Source organism: Anomaloglossus baeobatrachus, chromosome 5 (assembly GCF_048569485.1).
Source record: "Anomaloglossus baeobatrachus isolate aAnoBae1 chromosome 5, aAnoBae1.hap1, whole genome shotgun sequence".
NCBI lineage: Eukaryota > Metazoa > Chordata > Amphibia > Anura > Aromobatidae > Anomaloglossus > Anomaloglossus baeobatrachus.
The window spans coordinates 457,830,958-457,849,940 of NC_134357.1; the positions used below are offsets into that span (position 1 = coordinate 457,830,958).

General features: G+C 44.6%; 1 protein-coding gene across 2 annotated transcripts in view; it reads left to right on the top strand.

The window, feature by feature from the left end:
* The window catches only part of LOC142311821 (uncharacterized), a 241,889-nt gene that overhangs the window by 121,735 nt on the left and 101,171 nt on the right, over nt 1-18,983 (top strand). For both annotated transcript variants that reach the window (XM_075350578.1, XM_075350579.1), the window contains 2 exons: nt 9,418-9,566; nt 17,903-18,061. In XM_075350578.1, coding sequence (XP_075206693.1) covers nt 9,418-9,566; nt 17,903-18,061 — 308 coding nt within the window. The remainder of the gene's footprint in view (nt 1-9,417; nt 9,567-17,902; nt 18,062-18,983) is intronic.

Here is an 18,983-nt window from a genome sequence, read left to right on the forward strand (position 1 = left end):
GTGTAGTTTCTGGCACCAGTCCTCTAACTGCTTTTGGGAGGTCTCGCCCTCTTTTGAGTCAGCTTGTGTCAGGGGACCTACAGGTGTTATGGCGTCATCTGAGCATGTAAACAGTTTGGCTATGGTAGCGTACCTTGGTAGTCTGGCTTCCTCCTCCCCACAGTTCAACACTCGTACAGGCACTCGTCCCTTGTGTACATCAACGACCCCCCTGGCTGTCAGAATCGTGGGCCAGTGGTCTGAATGAGTGGGCTCTAGTACAGCCTGGTAATCTTGTCCTCTGAGACCTACCGCTGCTCTACACCACATCATCATTTCACTCCGTGGGGGTATCACAATGGGGTTAGCATCCATCACCCGTACACTACCAATCTCACCGCCAGTCTGTTTTACCTGTTGCTTCCTCAGAATGATTCGGATCTCCTTTTGCAAGGCTCTTTGCGACCTGCCGTCAGCACCTTCAACAATCTGGTGAAGCAACAACAACACTTCCCCTAGGCAATTTTCTATGACATTAGTGCCTAAAATCATTTGCGGGTTCCTTTCTCTAACATCAGTGTCCACAACAATCAGTCCTTGTCCCTTCATTTCCTGCCTTCCCACCTTTATGGTTACCTCTTTGACCCCGATCTGGTCTATAGGTTGTCCGTTGGCAGCATAGATGGTGAGGGAGGGGTCCGGTGGTCGGAGATCGCCGTCCGACCAAAACCTCCGATAAAGGACATGCGGGATCGTGGTGACCTGAGAGCCGGTGTCCAATAATGCCGGGGTAGGGATCCCGTCCAAGACGATGGACAGGACAGGACGTCCACCCACGTACTGATCACAGCAGCGACTTGGGCCTGATCTTCTTAATCCTGAGGACTGGCCCTCGGCCCCAGGTTTGACTCGTTTAAAGGACAGGCCCTTGCATAGTGACCTGCCTTCTGGCAACGACGACAGATGGGTTGTCCAGCTGAGTCATAGCGATCACTGCTCCTGCCTCGAGTTGGGGGACCCCTTCTCCTCCGCATCCAAGGGACGTCCTCTGGGTTGTCGGCTAGCAGGATCTGATGAGGGACTTTGGTCTCTGAGGGCAACTGCATTGCTTTCAGGATTTGTGCGACGTCCTTAGTGAGCTGCTGCACTTGGGAGGATAGCGTACTTATGGTCTCTGCTGGCGCGTTGAGTCCTTTTGCAGTCATCAGGGCCTGCGTGGAGGATTCCGCTCCCGCAGCCGTGGAACTGGCAGGGTCTGTGTCCACAGGGGGTTGGAGTGCTTTCACTGCCCGGTCTTTCAGAATGGCAAAGTCCACGTCGGGGTGTTCTAGGGACCACAGCTTCATCTGCTTCCCATCCTCAGGAGAGCGCAGGCCCCGCAGGAATTGTTCCTTCATCATCCGGTTTCCTTCCTGGTCACTGACAGGGTCCACCAGCTTGAGAGCCCGTAGTGCAGCCTGCAGCCTGAGGGCATAGTCTCTTATACTATCTTGGGGCTTCTGACGGCAGTGATAGAAGTCCGTTCTCAGCTCTCCCTCCGTGCGGTGTTCAAAAGCAGCTGCTAGTTTGGCAAAGATGGTCTCAACAGAGCTCCGGTCATCATTGGCCCAGGACTCAGCTTCCAATTCTGCTGCTCCAGTCAATTGTCCCAGCACCACAGCGGCCCTCTGTTTACCAGTCATCGCGTGCATGTCTAGCAGGGTGTTGATCTTTTTCTTAAACCCGGTCAGCGTGTCTATTTTACCGGCGTATTGAGGCAGCCATTGCGCCCCTGGGGCATACAACAAGGACACTGGCATTATGGGGGCGACCTCGGCCGGCGCAGCTGCGACCGCGGCACCGGCACCAGGCGCTGCGGCGTCCAGCGCGACAGGGGCTGGCATCGCTTGGGCTGCGTCGCCCTGACCAGGGGCATTACCTCCTGCAGCGTCCATTTTTCTTCAGAAATCTGCGCGCTCCCTTTCCACTTCCTGGGTCAGAACGCTCTCTGAATTGTGGGGATTCTGGGGCGGCCACACCTCTTCGTGGGCGGTGCTCTTCTCCCTCGCGCGGGCTGCAGCGCGCGCTTTTGAAGATGGCAATATGGCGGCGGTTCAATTTTTGCGGTCGGACCTCTGAGGCACACGGTCACCTGTCTGAACAGGTCTAGTCCTTATCCTGTTCGTGACGCCAGAAGATGTGAAGCCCCACAGGTGTTGTATCGGTGCATACCTTCAGGGACTCCACGTAGCTGGTGCTGGTCACAGGTAGGGAATCTTCGGTTTTGATCGTGACGCCACTCTCAGTATTGCGGTCAGTGGGGACCGCCACTGCAGGTTAGGGGACGCCTGGGGCTGATGGTGGGTGCAGTCGGATATAGTAGCCTCCTGAGAGTGAGGCAAGCCCCAGGGCCCGGTGTGGGTTTGTAGTACCACAAGTCGCAGAATGACTCAAACACAGTCTAAAAGTCTTTCAATGTGTTTACTCACTGTTGGGGGGGTCACGGTGAGATGCCCGGGCGACACTGTGATAACCAGGTGGAACCAGGAATTCCAGGAGGCCGTTCTGAGGGTAGCTGTCCACTCGCCTTCCTTGCACCCCTTCTGTTTTGGGAGGGTCCTTTGCTTGAAGCGTGGTAGGACCCCTCCAGGGAAGCTGTTACCACCCTGCTCCCCTCTCTCTGGCTCGTCCGCCGGCAGCGTGGCCTTGGTGGGATGGCTTCTGGCCCTATCCCCTTATGGGCCTGCTGATTGCTGCTTGGCCCGAGCGCTGCGTAGTAGTGGTGAGGGCATGGAGTATCCCCACCTGTAGATTGAGCAGCTCTGACTGGTTTGCTGCCTGTACTGGGGATCTAGTTCCCCTTGGGTGCTCGGATACCGGGATCTCCGTACTCAGCCACCCCTCTTTCTCTGGATGCTCTTCAGGCCGACCCACAGTACTCCGTTCTCCTCCGCTTTCAGCTACAGCACTCCTCAGGACCTGTCTGCACGGGAGCTTCTCTGCTCCCCCTCCATACACTTCAACTTCTTCCTCTCGACTCCCCTCACTTCCTCTCTCTCTCTGCCCTGCTTCCTAGCAACCAGCCCCTGAACACACCCCCAGCTGGGAATTGAAAGTTAACTCCTTCTGGCTACTCAAGGGTCCCCTCTGGTGATGTGGGAGGCCTGGTCACTATATGTTTGTGTGTGCACCTCATCCTGGCCTTTGGAGATTACCTGGAAGCATTGCTCCCGCATGGGTGCAATACTCTGTGGTGCCTGACCAGGTCAGGGGCGCCACATGTACAGCTGGTATAAGTTATACATCTTCTGTATATAGTGATATGGAGCATGCTGGTATAGCCTGGGTATATTCTGTATATAATTATATATGTACAGCTGGTATAAGTTATATATCTTCGGTATATAGTGATATGGAGTATGCTGGTATAACCTGGGTATATTCTGTATATAATTATATATGTACAGCTGGTATAAGTTATATATCTTCGGTATATAGTGATATGGAGTATGCTGGTATAACCTGGGTATATTCTGTATATAATTATATATATACAGCTGGTATAAGTTATACATACAGTATGTATATAGTGATATGGAGCATGCTGGTATAACCTGGGTATATTCTGTATATAATTATATATATACAGCTGGTATAAGTTATACATCTTCTGTATATAGTGATATGGAGCATGCTGGTATAGCCTGGGTATATTCTGTATATAATTATATATGTACAGCTGGTATAAGTTATATATCTTCGATATATAGTGATATGGAGTATGCTGGTATAACCTGGGTATATTCTGTATATAATTATATATGTACAGCTGGTATAAGTTATATATCTTCGGTATATAGTGATATGGAGTATGCTGGTATAACCTGGGTATATTCTGTATATAATTATATATATACAGCTGGTATAAGTTATACATACAGTATGTATATAGTGATATGGAGCATGCTGGTATAACCTGGGTATATTCTGTATATAATTATATATGTACAGCTGGTATAAGTTATACATCTTCTGTATATAGTGATATGGAGCATGTTGGTATAACCTGGGTATATTCTGTATATAATTATATATATACAGCTGGTATAAGTTATACATACAGTATGTATATAGTGATATGGAGCATGCTGGTATAACCTGGGTATATTCTGTATATAATTATATATATACAGCTGGTATAAGTTATACATCTTCTGTATATAGTGATATGGAGCATGCTGGTATAACCTGGGTATATTCTGCATATAATTATATATGTACAGCTGGTATAAGTTATACATCTTCTGTATATAGTGATATGGAGTATGCTGGTATAACCTGGGTATATTCTGTATATAATCTATATATATAATTACCTTATTCTGTCTGTCTGTCTGTCTTGCTCCAAAATTGTGTCCTTACGGTGACAACCGTCTGATTGGCCGCTGGCTCGGCCTGGCCCCGCCCCCCCCATGGATTGGTCACTCGCCTCGACCTGGCCCCGCCCCCCCGCACGGATTGGCCGCTCGCCCCGGCCCTCCGCATGCATCGCCAGACATATCCTTGCGCTGCTGGGATCGTGACTGAGCCGGTGAACGCTGGTAACCATTATACACATCGGGTAACTAAGGTCCCTTAGTTACCCAATGTGTATCATAGTTACCAGCGTTCACCGGCTCACGGTACACATGTGCAGGGAGCCGGCATTATATTCCTCTCCCCCCAGGACTACTCCTCCTATTATAGTCCTCCTATTATACTCCTCTCTGAGTATAATAGGAGAACTATTATAGCATGGGGGATGGAGCACGATGGGGAGTGCGCAGCATGGGGGATGGAGCACGATGGGGTGCGCAGCATGGGGGATGTAGCACGATGGGGGGTGCGCAGCATGGAGGATGTAGCACGATGGGGAGTATGCAGCATGGGGGATGGAGCACAATGGGGAGTGTGCAGCATGGGGGATGGAGCACGATGGGGGGTGCGCAGTATGGGGGATTGAGCACGATGGGGAGTGCACAGCATGGGGGATGGAGCACGATGGGGAGTGCGCAGCATGGGGGATGGAGCACCATGGGGGTGCGCAGCATGGGGGATGTAGCACGATGGGGGGTGCGCAGCATGGGGGATGTAGCACGATGGGGAGTGCGCAGCATGGGGGATGGAGCACGATGAGGGGTGCGCAGCATGGGGGATGGAGCACGTTGGGGGGTGCGCAGCATGGGGGATGGAGCACGATGGGGAGTGTGCAGCATGGGGGATGGAGCACGATGGGGGGTGCGCAGCATGGGGGATGGAGCACGATGGGGGGTGCGCAGCATGGGGTATGGAGCACGATGGGGGGTGCGCAGCATGGGGGATGGAGCACGATGGGGGGTGAGCAGCATAGGGGATGGAGCACGATGGGGGGTGCGCAGCATGGGGGATGGAGCACGATGGGGAGTGCGCAGCATGGGGGATAGAGCACGATGGGGAGTGCGCAGAATGGGGATGGAGCATGATTGGGGTGCGCAGCATGGGGGATGGAGCACGATGGGGGGTGCGCAGCATGGGGGATGGAGCACGATGGGGATTGCGCAGCATGGGGGATGGAGCACGATGGGTAGTGCGCAGCATGGGGGATGGAGCACGATGGGGAGTGCGCAGCATGGGGGATGGAGCACGATGGGGGGTGCACACCTCCCCCCAAAACACACACCGCCACACACGCACTGCACAACACACCACACACACACTGGGAACCACAAACACCGCCCTACACAGACACCCAACACACAAACAGCGTGGCACACACAAATATACGCACATGCCGCACAACACACACATTGCACAAAACATACCTCCCACCAAAACACACACACACCCCACACCCACACAAACCGCGCAACACACACACACACACAGCGCTCCACAAACAACGCAACACACACAATGCAACACACAAACAACACCGCTCTCACCCCCCGCTACACCCAGACAACACCCAGAACATGTACAGCGCCCTACACAAACACTTTGTAACTACACACAACATCTATATATATAACAAAAATCATACATTAACTACACAATACGTACATTCTAGAATACCCGATGCGTAGAATCGGGCCACCTTCTAGTTATATATATATACAGCTGGTATAAGTTATACATACAGTATGTATATAGTGAGCATGCTGGTATAACCTGGGTATATTCTGTATATAATTATATATGTACCGCTGGTATAAGTTATACATCTTCTGTATACAGTGATATGGAGCATGTTGGTATAACCTGGGTATCTTCTGTATATAATTATATATGTACAGCTGGTATAAGTTATACATGTTCTGTATATAGTGATATGGAGCATGCTGGTATAACCTGGGTATATTCTGTATATAATTATATATGTACAGCTGGTATAAGTTATACATCTTCTGTATATAGTGATATGGAGCATGCTGGTATAACCTGGGTATATTCTGTATATAATTATATATGTACAGCTGGTATAAGTTATACATCTTCTGTATATAGTGATATGGAGCATGCTGGTATAACCTGGGTATATTCTGTATATAATTATATATGTACAGCTGGTATAAGTTATACATCTTCTGTATATAGTGATATGGAGCATGCTGGTATAACCTGGGTATATTCTGTATATAATTATATATGTACAGCTGGTATAAGTTATATATCTTCTGTATATAGTGATATGGAGCATGCTGGTATAACCTGGGTATATTCTGGATATAATTATATATGTACAGCTGGTATAAGTTATATATCTTCTGTATACAGTGATATGGAGCATGCTGGTATAACCTGGGTATATTCTGTATATAATTATATATGTACAGCTGGTATAAGTTATATATCTTCTGTATATAGTGATATTGAGCATGCTGGTATAACCTGGGTATATTCTGTATATAATTATATATGTACAGCTGGTATAAGTTATACATCTTCTGTATATAGTGATATGGAGCATGCTGGTATAACCTGGGTATATTCTGTATATAATTATATATGTACAGCTGGTATAAGTTATACATCTTCTTGTATATACTGATATGGAGCATGCTGGTATAACCTGGGTATATTCTGTATATAATTATATATGTACAGCTGGTATAAGTTATACATCTTCTGTATATAGTGGTATGGAGCATGCTGGTGTAACCTGGATATATTCTGTATATAATTATATATGTACAGCTGGTATAAGTTATACATCTTCTGTATATAGTGATATGGAGTATGCTGGTATAACCTGGGTATATTCTGTATATAATTATATATGTACAGCTGGTATAAGTTATACATCTGCTGTATATATAGTGATATGGAGCATGCTGGTATAACCTGGGTATATTCTGTATGTAATTATATATGTACAGCTGGTATAAGTTATACATCTTCTGTATATAGTGATATGGAGCATGCTGGTATAACCTGGGTATATTCTGTATATAATTATATATGTACAGCTGGTATAAGTTATACATCTTCTGTATATAGTGATATGGAGCATGCTGGTATAACCTGGGTATATTCTGTATATAATTATATATGTACAGCTGGTATAAGTTATACATCTTCTGTATATAGTGATATGGAGCATGCTGGTATAACCTGGGTATATTCTGTATATAATTATATATGTACAGCTGGTATAAGTTATACATCTTCTGTATATAGTGATATGGAGCATGCTGGTATAACCTGGGTATACTCTGTATATAATTATATATGTACAGCTGGTATAAGTTATATATCTTCTGTATATAGTGATATGGAGCATGCTGGTATAACCTGGGTATATTCTGTATATAATTATATATGTACAGCTGGTATAAGTTATACATCTTCTGTATATAGTGATATGGAGCATGCTGGTATAACCTGGGTATATTCTGTATATAATTATATATGTACAGCTGGTATAAGTTATACATCTTCTGTATATAGTGATATGGAGCATGCTGGTATAACCTGGGTATATTCTGTATATAATTATATATGTACAGCTGGTATAAGTTATACATCTTCTGTATATAGTGATATGGAGCATGCTGGTATAACCTGGGTATATTCTGTATATAATTATATATGTACAGCTGGTATAAGTTATATATCTTCTGTATATAGTGATATGGAGCATGCTGGTATAACCTGGGTATATTCTGTATATAATTATATATGTACAGCTGGTATAAGTTATACATCTTCTGTATATAGTGATATGGAGCATGCTGGTATAACCTGGGTATATTCTGTATATAATTATATATGTACAGCTGGTATAAGTTATACATCTTCTGTATATAGTGATATGGAGCATGCTGGTATAACCTGGGTATATTCTGGATATAATTATATATGTACAGCTGGTATAAGTTATATATCTTCTGTATACAGTGATATGGAGCATGCTGGTATAACCTGGGTATATTCTGTGTATAATTATATATGTACAGCTGGTATAAGTTATACATCTTCTGTATATAGTGATATGGAGCATGCTGGTATAACCTGGGTATATTCTGTATATAATTATATATGTACAGCTGGTATAAGTTATACATCTTCTTGTATATACTGATATGGAGCATGCTGGTATAACCTGGGTATATTCTGTATATAATTATATATGTACAGCTGGTATAAGTTATACATCTTCTGTATATAGTGGTATGGAGCATGCTGGTGTAACCTGGATATATTCTGTATATAATTATATATGTACAGCTGGTATAAGTTATACATCTTCTGTATATAGTGATATGGAGTATGCTGGTATAACCTGGGTATATTCTGTATATAATTATATATGTACAGCTGGTATAAGTTATACATCTGCTGTATATATAGTGATATGGAGCATGCTGGTATAACCTGGGTATATTCTGTATGTAATTATATATGTACAGCTGGTATAAGTTATACATCTTCTGTATATAGTGATATGGAGCATGCTGGTATAACCTGGGTATATTCTGTATATAATTATATATGTACAGCTGGTATAAGTTATACATCTTCTGTATATAGTGATATGGAGCATGCTGGTATAACCTGGGTATATTCTGTATATAATAATACATGTACAGCTGGTATAAGTTATACATCTTCTGTATATAGTGATATGGAGCATGCTGGTATAACCTGGGTATATTCTGTATATAATTACATATGTACAGCTGGTATAAGTTATACATCTTCTCTATATAGTGATATGGAGCATGCTGGTATAACCTGGGTATATTCTGTATATAATTATATATGTACAGCTGGTATAAGTTATACATCTTCTGTATATAGTGATATGGAGCATTCTGGTATAACCTGGGTATCTCCTGTATATCATTATATATGTACAGCTGGTATAAGTTATACATCCTAGATATAGTGATATGGAGCATGCTGGTATAACCTGGGCATTGTCTGCTTGTTCTCTTTTAGATTCTGAAGATTTTGAATGAGATTGTGCAGATACAAAAGAATGGTCAGACGTCTGCTGTAAGAACATTTGTTAAAAGAAACGCTTTTTCTGATGTGGTCCTGGAAGGTCTCTTAGAACTTCTGGATAATCTGTCCAACAAATGGGTGAAGTATGCAAAAGCATCACATTCGTGGCTTATAAAATTATTTGTGACATCTTCTATATTGTAGCTAATACAGTTGCCTTTGGTGAGAGGAGTTCTGCTCTGGTTCTTGCTATCCAAGAGCAAAGGGGCAGGTGCGGACATACAATTGGTGCAACCTGGGCAGCACGTGGACCGTAAAAGTAAGGTAGCCATAGAGGTAAGGGAGCCATAGAAGTGAGAAAACCATATAAGTAAGAGGATTATAGAGATAAGACGGCCATAAAGATCAGGGGGCCAAAAAGATTAGGGGGCCACCGAAGTGAGAGGGCCATGGAGGTAAGGTAGTCATAGAGGTGAGTGGGCCATAGAGGTGAAAGGGCCATAGAGGTGAAAGGGCCAAAGAGGTGAGGAGGACATAGAGCTAAGGGGGCCATAGAGGTAAGGGGGCCATAGAGGTGAGGGGACCATGGTGGTAAGGGGGCCTTAGAGGTGAGGTGAGGGGGACATAAAGATTAGAGGGCCATAGAGGTGTGAAGGGACTCATAGAGGTGAAGGGACTCATAGAGGTGAAGGGGCCCTAGAGGTGAAGGGGCCCTAGAGGTGAAGGGGCCCTAGAGGTAAGGGAACCATAGAGGTAAGGGGGCCATAGAGGTAAGGGGACCATAGAGATAAGAGAGCCATAGAGGTGAGGAGGCCATAGAGGTGAGGAGGCCATAGAGGTAATGGGTTCATAGAGGTTAGAAAGCCATAGAGGTAAGGGGGCCTTAGAGATAAGAGGGCCATAGAGGTGAGGGGGCAATAGAGGTAAAAGGGCCACAGAGGTGAGGGGGCCACAGAGCTATGGAGACCATAGAGCTAAGGGGGCCATAGAGGTGAGAAGGCCATATAGATGAGGAGGCCATAGAGGTGAGGGGGTCATAGAGGTAATGGGGCCATAGAGGGGATAAGGCCATAGAGGTAAGGGGGTCATAGAGGTAAGGGGGCCTCAGCTACCTCTAAAGCATGTAGAATTGTGCGTCATTCTGAGCTATTGGACTGCAAAGGTCCGATTATATTGTTTTTGCTCAGGATCTCTTCTGCCTGTGTCCACTCCTGTAAGGTGATCAGACCACCCATGGCTGGGCCTCATCTCTCTATTATATGTAAGCCAGGAGATGTCGTCCTTGTTTCCCAAATATTCCCGCATTGTATCGCTGTCCAGTCGGAGAGGGAGAACATATTGTGGAACATATTGTGCAGGAATTGGTTTGATTGCAGCGCTCCCCGTTACACTGTTGCGCTCTCATCCCGTCACTTCTGGTTTAGGACGGCTGGATGTTAATAACACGTAATTACAGACCAGGACACAAGATGCAGGCTCGGCTGCCGGAAGATCCTTTCCCCCCACAATGAAAACAGCCCGTAAAATATTCATGGGGTTTTTGTTTCTCTGGGCGAAAAGCGGTCCTGGAATTAATGAGGCGCTGGAGACGCAGAGCGGACACTGAGGACTCAGATCTGGAAATTACATTTGTCATGTAGTTAGCGATATCGCAGATTGTAAGACCATGCCGGCTAATTATAAATCCAGGCCGTGTGACTGACCTCCAGCCTTTCCGGCGCAGAACGCAAACGTGGATTTTTTTTTATATATTTTTTTGAAAAGTTTACATTTTTATTTGGAATTCTGCTTTTTATTGTAGCATTACAAGGGTTGATAGGATGAATTTTGGGTTTAGTGTCATCCCATTAGAAGTTCTTCTTGTCTATTGTCTTTTTTGTTGCTTTTTTTCCTCTTTTTTTAATTAATTAATTTTACAATATTAATTTTACAATATTTTTAATTGTTTTTTGAAACATCACGATTAATATTCAGATCCAAATGGTGCAGTTAAACATCTTAAAGCATTTAAGGATAGCATAACCAACTGTGTTGCTAAAGGGGTTGTCCATCTTTAGTTAACCTCAATGATGAAATCATTTTTGCAATTAGTGCAAACCTGTTTTCTGAAGCCCATTCACCATTGATGGCCTCTATGTTTTACTGTCTATTGCTGGCTATAGGAAGAGTTAACTGAGGATTCATCAGTGAGTTCATACTCACAAGAGAATTTTTATCAGTTCTTTTTTTTTAAGTTCTCCATTTATGACCACATCGGAGTTACATATTCTGGGAAATAAAAAGCATGTAAAGTCAAATAGTGCAACATTTTTACTGAAACCCAATTGCAAGAATGTTTTTTAGTCCCAAATACATGCATTTAAGAAACAAAACACCTTGTTCCCAAAGGGGGACATCCTTTTTAAGCTTTTGTTGTCTGGGGTAGGATTTGCATTCTTGCCAACTGTCCTGATTTTTCAGGGACCTTATAGTGATTTCATTATAAATGGGTGTGACTTAGGAAAGCTATATCTAACCCCCCTTCACATGGGCCTAAAGGTGAACCTAAGGGCGGCTTTGCACGTTGCAACATCGCACGTGCGATGTCGGTGGGGTCAAATCGAAAGTGACGCACATCCGGCGTCACTTTCGACATCGTTGTGTGTAAATTCTAGATGATCCGATTAACGAGCGCAAAAGCGTCGTTATCGTATCATCGTTGCAGGCTCTGACTTTTCCATAATTATGCTGCAGCAACAGGTACGATGCTGTTCCTCGTTCCTGCGGCAGCACACATCGCTGTGTATGAAGCCGCAGGAGCGAGGAACATCACCTTACCTGCCGCCGGCTCTACGAAAGGAAGGAGGTGGGCGGGATGTTTACATCCTGCTCATCTCCGCCCCTCCGCCGCTATTGGCCGCCTGCCGTGTGACGCCGCTATGACGCCGCACGACCCGCCCCCTTAGGAAGGAGGCGGGTCGCCGGCCAGAGCGACGGTCGCAGGGCAGGTGAGTGCATGTGAAGCTGGCGTAGCGATAATGTTCGCTACGGTAGCTATCACAAGATATCGTACCTGCGACGGGGGCAGGGACTATCGCGTGCGACATCGCAGCATCGGCTTGCGATGTCGTAACGTGCAAAGCCCGCCTAAGGCTTATATATATCCCAAATCCCTAAGCATGGACCTAATATTTTTTTTCCCCCTATTTATTTATGTTATTTTCATTTTTATATTAGTTTTTATTAAATTATTATATCTTGTTTTCCAACAGAATTTTGTACTCCTAAAACACAGACCTTTATCTATATATATATATATATATATATATATATATATATATATATATAAAATCTACAATTACTTAGTGCTACAGTAATTAATGGTTGTTTTTTTAACATGTTGGAGATAAAGACATTTTTGTTTTAACATGTTAGTTTTTTTTTTTGCTCCTCACTTTATAAGAGCCATATCTTTTTATTTTTCCATAGACATATGAGGGCCTGCTGTTTGTGCGATGAGTATAGTATGAAATGAACAAATTTATTTTAACACGTAAAGTACTGAAAAACAGGAAAAAAAAATCCAAGTGAGGTAGAATTTGGAAAAAAACCCATCAATTTCATCTTTAAATTTAGTTTGAATACATTAACTTTTGCTTCTATGGGTCAATACAGTTACGGAGATACCAAATTTATACGTTTATTTTTTAAACTCCTTAGGAAAAAAAATTACAAAAAAATGTAATATTCTGAGAGCTATCGTGTGTTTCCCCGAAAATAAGCCCTAGCAGGATTTATCAGCCTTTTTGGAGTATACTAAAAATGTAAACCCTAAGCCCTACTACAAAAATAAGCCCTAGTTGCAAATTATATTACTAATAGTATCCTGACTTGGGCAGCACTTTCAGGATATGTAACTTTTATTGGTGTATGTTGCTGTAAACCCTGGAAGTTTTATAGTCATATGCCGGCTAGTTAATGGGATGAATATTCACCCTTCTTCCCTCCCATAATCCCGCCCACCCCTCTGACAGCCTCAGTGATTTGAACTTGTATTAATGAAATAATAAATATTCATCCCCCTCCCCTCCCACCCCTCTGTGCCTGATATCAGTGATTCACTCAGATGGTGATCGCAGGATCACACTGCAATGCTAAGATTGGCCAGCGGCTCTTTTGACCTGAGGACCTGAGATTATGGGCAGGAAGAGGGGTGAATATTCATTCCATTAACTAGCTGACATGTGACTATAAAACTTCCAGGGTTTACAGCAACATACACCAATAAAAGTTATATATCCTGAAAGGGATGCCCAAGTAAGATAATCCGCAATTAGGGCTTATTTTTGGAGTAGGGCATGTGACTATAAATTTCCAGGGCTTACAGCAACGACATATTATGGGGGGGAGGAAGGAGTGATTATTAATTTTTCATTAATTGGTGACCCAATCACTGACTCCAATACAAAATGTAAGACATGCCCTGAAAATAAGCCCTAGCACATCTTTTGGAGCAAAAAATAATCTAATATATAAAGGTGTGTGTGTGTGTGTGTGTGTGTGTGTGTGTGTGTGTGTGTGTGTATATCTCCTAAAGGAATCTACACCTTCGCACTTAAAATCATGAAACTTTGCACAGACACTTTATTTGACCCAGAGAATGTCATAGACTATGTTTTGAGGGGAACGTGTAACCCCGCACTTTACAGTTATTCGCCAAAAGACCTGCTTACATTAAAGTCAATGGAGCTGGAAGCTGCAGGTGATTAGTAGGAGCTTCGATTGGTTTCTATAGGCAACGAAGGACATTCTTATTATAAGATGCATCTGTGTGAGGTAATATGATTTCAGTGGTGGGATGGATAATAGAGAGACAGACAGAGAAAGAGACAGAGAGAGAAACAGAGAGACGGACAAACAGAAAGAAACAGAAAGACACAGATGGAGAAACAGACAGAGACAGACAGGTAGAGATAGACAGAGAAAGAGAGACAAAGACAGACAGAGAGCGAGAGACAAACAGAGAGAGACAGAGACAGACAGAGAGAGACAGAGACAGACAGACACAGTGAGGGACAGACAGAGAGACAGAGACAGGGAAAGAGATAAACAGACAAATAGGGAGACACAGAGAGGGAGACAGACAGAGAGAGAGAGGGAGACAGACAGAGAGAGAGAGAGGGAGACAGACAGAGAGACAGACAGGCAGAGTGAGAGAGTGGGAGAGAGACAGAAATACACTTAGTTACTATCCTGGGCAACGCCGGGTACTACAGCTAGTACAAGAATATAAGACAGTCTTATTTTCAGGGAAACTCGGTGTAACTCTTAAATTTTTTGGTCAATAACATTTTTTGATAGAAAAACAGAGATTGAACTCCATTATAAGTATGAAAATATATATAACTTTATTAAATCATTAAAATAAGATTCTAAAAAGTGATATAACCATACATATGGAGGTACAGGTGTGGTACACAAAAGATGAAACGCATGACATGGATACAAAAATATATATCATGGGAAGTGGTAAGCAAATGTGACGCCCTGGACTAGCCAGGTAGTCACAGGTAGACCCTTTGCACAAACACCAGCCCCTAAAAAGGTGTAACCAGCCAACCTAAAAACCCTGAGTCACCCCTCTCAGGCCTTGACGTTCACACCCGGGGGTGGAGCCAGGCGGTTGGCCACGCCCTCTGAGGAGTTCGGATAGCCTGTGGCAGGAAAAACACAAACAGATCAGTTAGAGAGTAGAGGAGAGTAGTAGCACTGTGTCAACGTCTGTCAGGGATCTGGGTAGGAGCCCAGATACCCTGTGACCAGGAGGCAGATGGTGGTTGCCGCCTGCAGGAGCCGGGAAGACGGCTGGTGGATTCGTAAGGGACCGAGACAGGGTAGTGGTCCACCGGTACAGAACCGGGGAGCCAAATGGAAACAGGAGCACCAGGAGGGGTACTAAGACCCAGAACGAGCTCCAGAAGACACTGGACCACGTCAAATTCACTGATTGAGGTCTGGACCTTAGGTCATTTCCCGTAACAAGACCCGAAAGATGGCAACAGCCCACCGAGGGGGATAGAAAGCCACCGCACAGGCAGAGAGATCCCACGGGCCAGCGCCTGAGGGCAAACGGGTTCCCTGACACACATCAAGCCAGGGAGTGGACTACCGTTGCTGAAGCATAGGCAGTCAAGTTCTACCACAGAGGTGCAGGAGAAAGGCGGGAACCACCAACCTGAGAAAGGGGCAAAGCGCAGCCGGCTGCGGGCACCGACCACCATCCTTTTTGGTTTACCAGAGACTCTGGTGTATCTGTCATAGTGAGTATAACAGTGCCCTCGGGCCGCGCACCGCACCACACCATCTTGTCCGCACCTCACAACCACCGGGCCCCGGGACCATCACCCCCCTGCCCACGGAGGGGTCAACACCAGGCTGCATAACACCGTCCCCAGGAGCCTAGTTAACGGCAGCGGTGGTGTGCACTTTCACCACAACCCATGGGTGGCGTCACGAACTTACATCCCTAAACGCCACGGCCTCGGCCGTGAACCTTCCCCACCGAAATCCCTACACGGGTCCGGGAGGAGCTCGAGCCACCCAACGATGAGCACGGATCCGAGCGGCTCAGCAGCCGGCCGAGCCCCGGGGCAGTACACAAATGGCCACACAGAGCCGATCAATACGTGTTAAGTATAATACCAATGCTGCTACTTATTCAAATGATCCTAATATTGCCACAAAAACTTAATGGATCTCCTATTTCTAAAAAATAGAGTAAAACAGCCAGTAAAATAGTAATACATACCGTGTTTTCCCGATAGTAAGACACCCCCGATAGTAAGACGTAGTGGGGGTTTGGGGGGGGTCGGCTAATGTAAGACGTACCCCGAAAGTAAGACATAGTAAACGGAAAGCGTTATTTATTTTTTTTTTTCTTCTTTACAGTACCGGCCGAGCGCCCAGCTGAGCGCCCTGACACGCCGGCGGCCGAGCGCTCAACTGAGTGCCCTGACATGACGGCGGCCGAGCGCCCAGCAGAGAGCCGTCACATGCCGGCGGTCGGGCGCCCAGCCGAGCGCCCTGACACGCCGGCGGCCGAGCGCTCAGCTGAGTGCCCTGACATAACGGCGGCCGAGTGCCCAGCTGAGCGCCCTGACATGCCGGCGGCCGAGCGCTCAGCTGAGAGCTGTCACATGCCGGCGGTCGGGCGCTCAGCCGAACGCTTGGCCACCGAGAAATGTTGCAGTAATGTTATCCGTGGTCCATAAGGACCACGGACAACATACAAAAACACGCAGCCTCAGTGCCCTCATGTGCAGCAATCGCGGCAAGTCCCCATACGGTACATTGCATGGAGACTTGCTGCGATTGCTGTGGGATTTTTTTCCAATATAAGACATACCCCGAAAGTAAGACATAGTGGGACTTTTGGGGGTAAAAAGAATGTAAGACACTGTCTATAGAAACACGGTAGTATCAAAACATTTTTTCCAGCTTACCCATAGTGTTCACTGTACCAGTCAGTGAGTCACCGACCCAACACGCGTTTCGCGTAGGGCTTCCTCAGGGGACTCTGTTTTTCTATCGAATACATTATTGTTTGAGTTCTCCAGTGGCTTACTGCCTGCATGACTTACATTATTTATGGTGCGTATTTTAGAATTTTTTTCAGCTGATACTCATTTGAATAACATTTTTTGAGTAGCAATTTTTATTGGTATTATTCAGAGGTTCATAAAACTTTCTGATCTCCATTTATTTTAAAAAGACCAAAAAACTGTGATTCTGCCACTTTCATTTTTTACTTTCTTTACAAGCCTATACAGTATGAGATAAATATTTTATTATTTTTGGGAAATTACACCTGCAGTAATATAAAATATATTTTTTATTATATTAAAATGTTATTATTTTTTCCATTTTTAAATAGATCACTCCTTAAGACTTGAACCTACAATTGCTTGATCGCCTATGCAGTACACTGCAATACCGTAGTATTCTGCTGTGTGATTACCAATGTGTCACTTACTGAGCTGTTTGCTGTCATTTTGATAAAATCAATGTTTTCTCTGCTGCAGATCTAGCAGTTATACAGAGCTAATGAATATGCTGGACTACCTGCCACACGCCAAGTAGTCCTCTAATGATAATCTCCTGCTGATTAAAGAGTGATTTTATCACACCTACACTCAGCAGCCCAGTAAGTGACACACCGCTGGAATCATGATCTCTGTCTCTACATTATGCTACTGTTAGATTAGGTGGCAAAAACCTGATGACATATTTCCTTTAATATATTCTGTTTGTCTCCATTCCACTAGTGTAGATTTTTTGTACAATTAGAAAATTTTAAAGTAACATGATTTCCTTCTGTCTTGGACATTCATTATATATTATTTAAAAATCACAAAAAAATAAAGCTTTGGGGGGAAAAATGTGTTATTCTGTCTGCTGCCCGACCTGTGTAAAGAAAATATTTTCCTGCATTGTTTTACAGATATTTGGTAAAAGTGAAGAGAGATGAACTCATATTTTACTGTGCCCAGAATCTATCGCCAGAAGAAATTAGCATCAAGCTGTCTGATTGTGAAGTGTCTGCCGGAACACACAACTCAATGCCTACATTCTCCATCAGCAACACTGGAAAGACCTATGTGTAAGCAGAGAACCAATGTGGAACTACTACAGTACTGCCCCTATGTACAAGAATATAAGTACTATAAACGGCACCTACAGTTAGGTCCAGAAATATTTGGACAGTGACACAATTTTCGCGAGTTGGGCTCTGCATGCCACCACATTGGATTTGAAATGAAACCTCTACAACAGAATTCAAGTGCAGATTGTAACGTTTAATTTGAAGGTTTGAACAAAAATATCTGATAGAAATTGTAGGAATTGTACACATTTCTTTACAAACACTCCACATTTTAGGAGGTCAAAAGTAATTGGACAAATAAACCAAACCCAAACAAAATATTTTTATTTTCAATAATTTGTTGCGAATCCTTTGGAGGCAATCACTGCCTTAAGTCTGGAACCCATGGACATCACCAAACGCTGGGTTTCCTCCTTCTTAATGCTTTGCCAGGCCTTTACAGCCGCAGCCTTCAGGTCTTGCTTGTTTGTGGGTCTTTCCGTCTTAATTCTGGATTTGAGCAAGTGAAATGCATGCTCAATTGGGTTAAGATCTGGTGATTGACTTGGCCATTGCAGAATGTTCCACTTTTTTGCACTCATGAACTCCTGGGTAGCTTTGGCTGTATGCTTGGGGTCATTGTCCATCTGTACTATGAAGCGCCGTCCGAACAACTTTGCAGCATTTGGCTGAATCTGGGCTGAAAGTATATCCCGGTACACTTCAGAATTCATCCGGCTACTCTTGTCTGCTGTTATGTCATCAATAAACACAAGTGACCCAGTGCCATTGAAAGCCATGCATGCCCATGCCATCACGTTGCCTCCACCATGTTTTACAGAGGATGTGGTGTGCCTTGGATCATGTGCCGTTCCCTTTCTTCTCCAAACTTTTTTCTTCCCATCATTCTGGTACAGGTTGATCTTTGTCTCATCTGTCC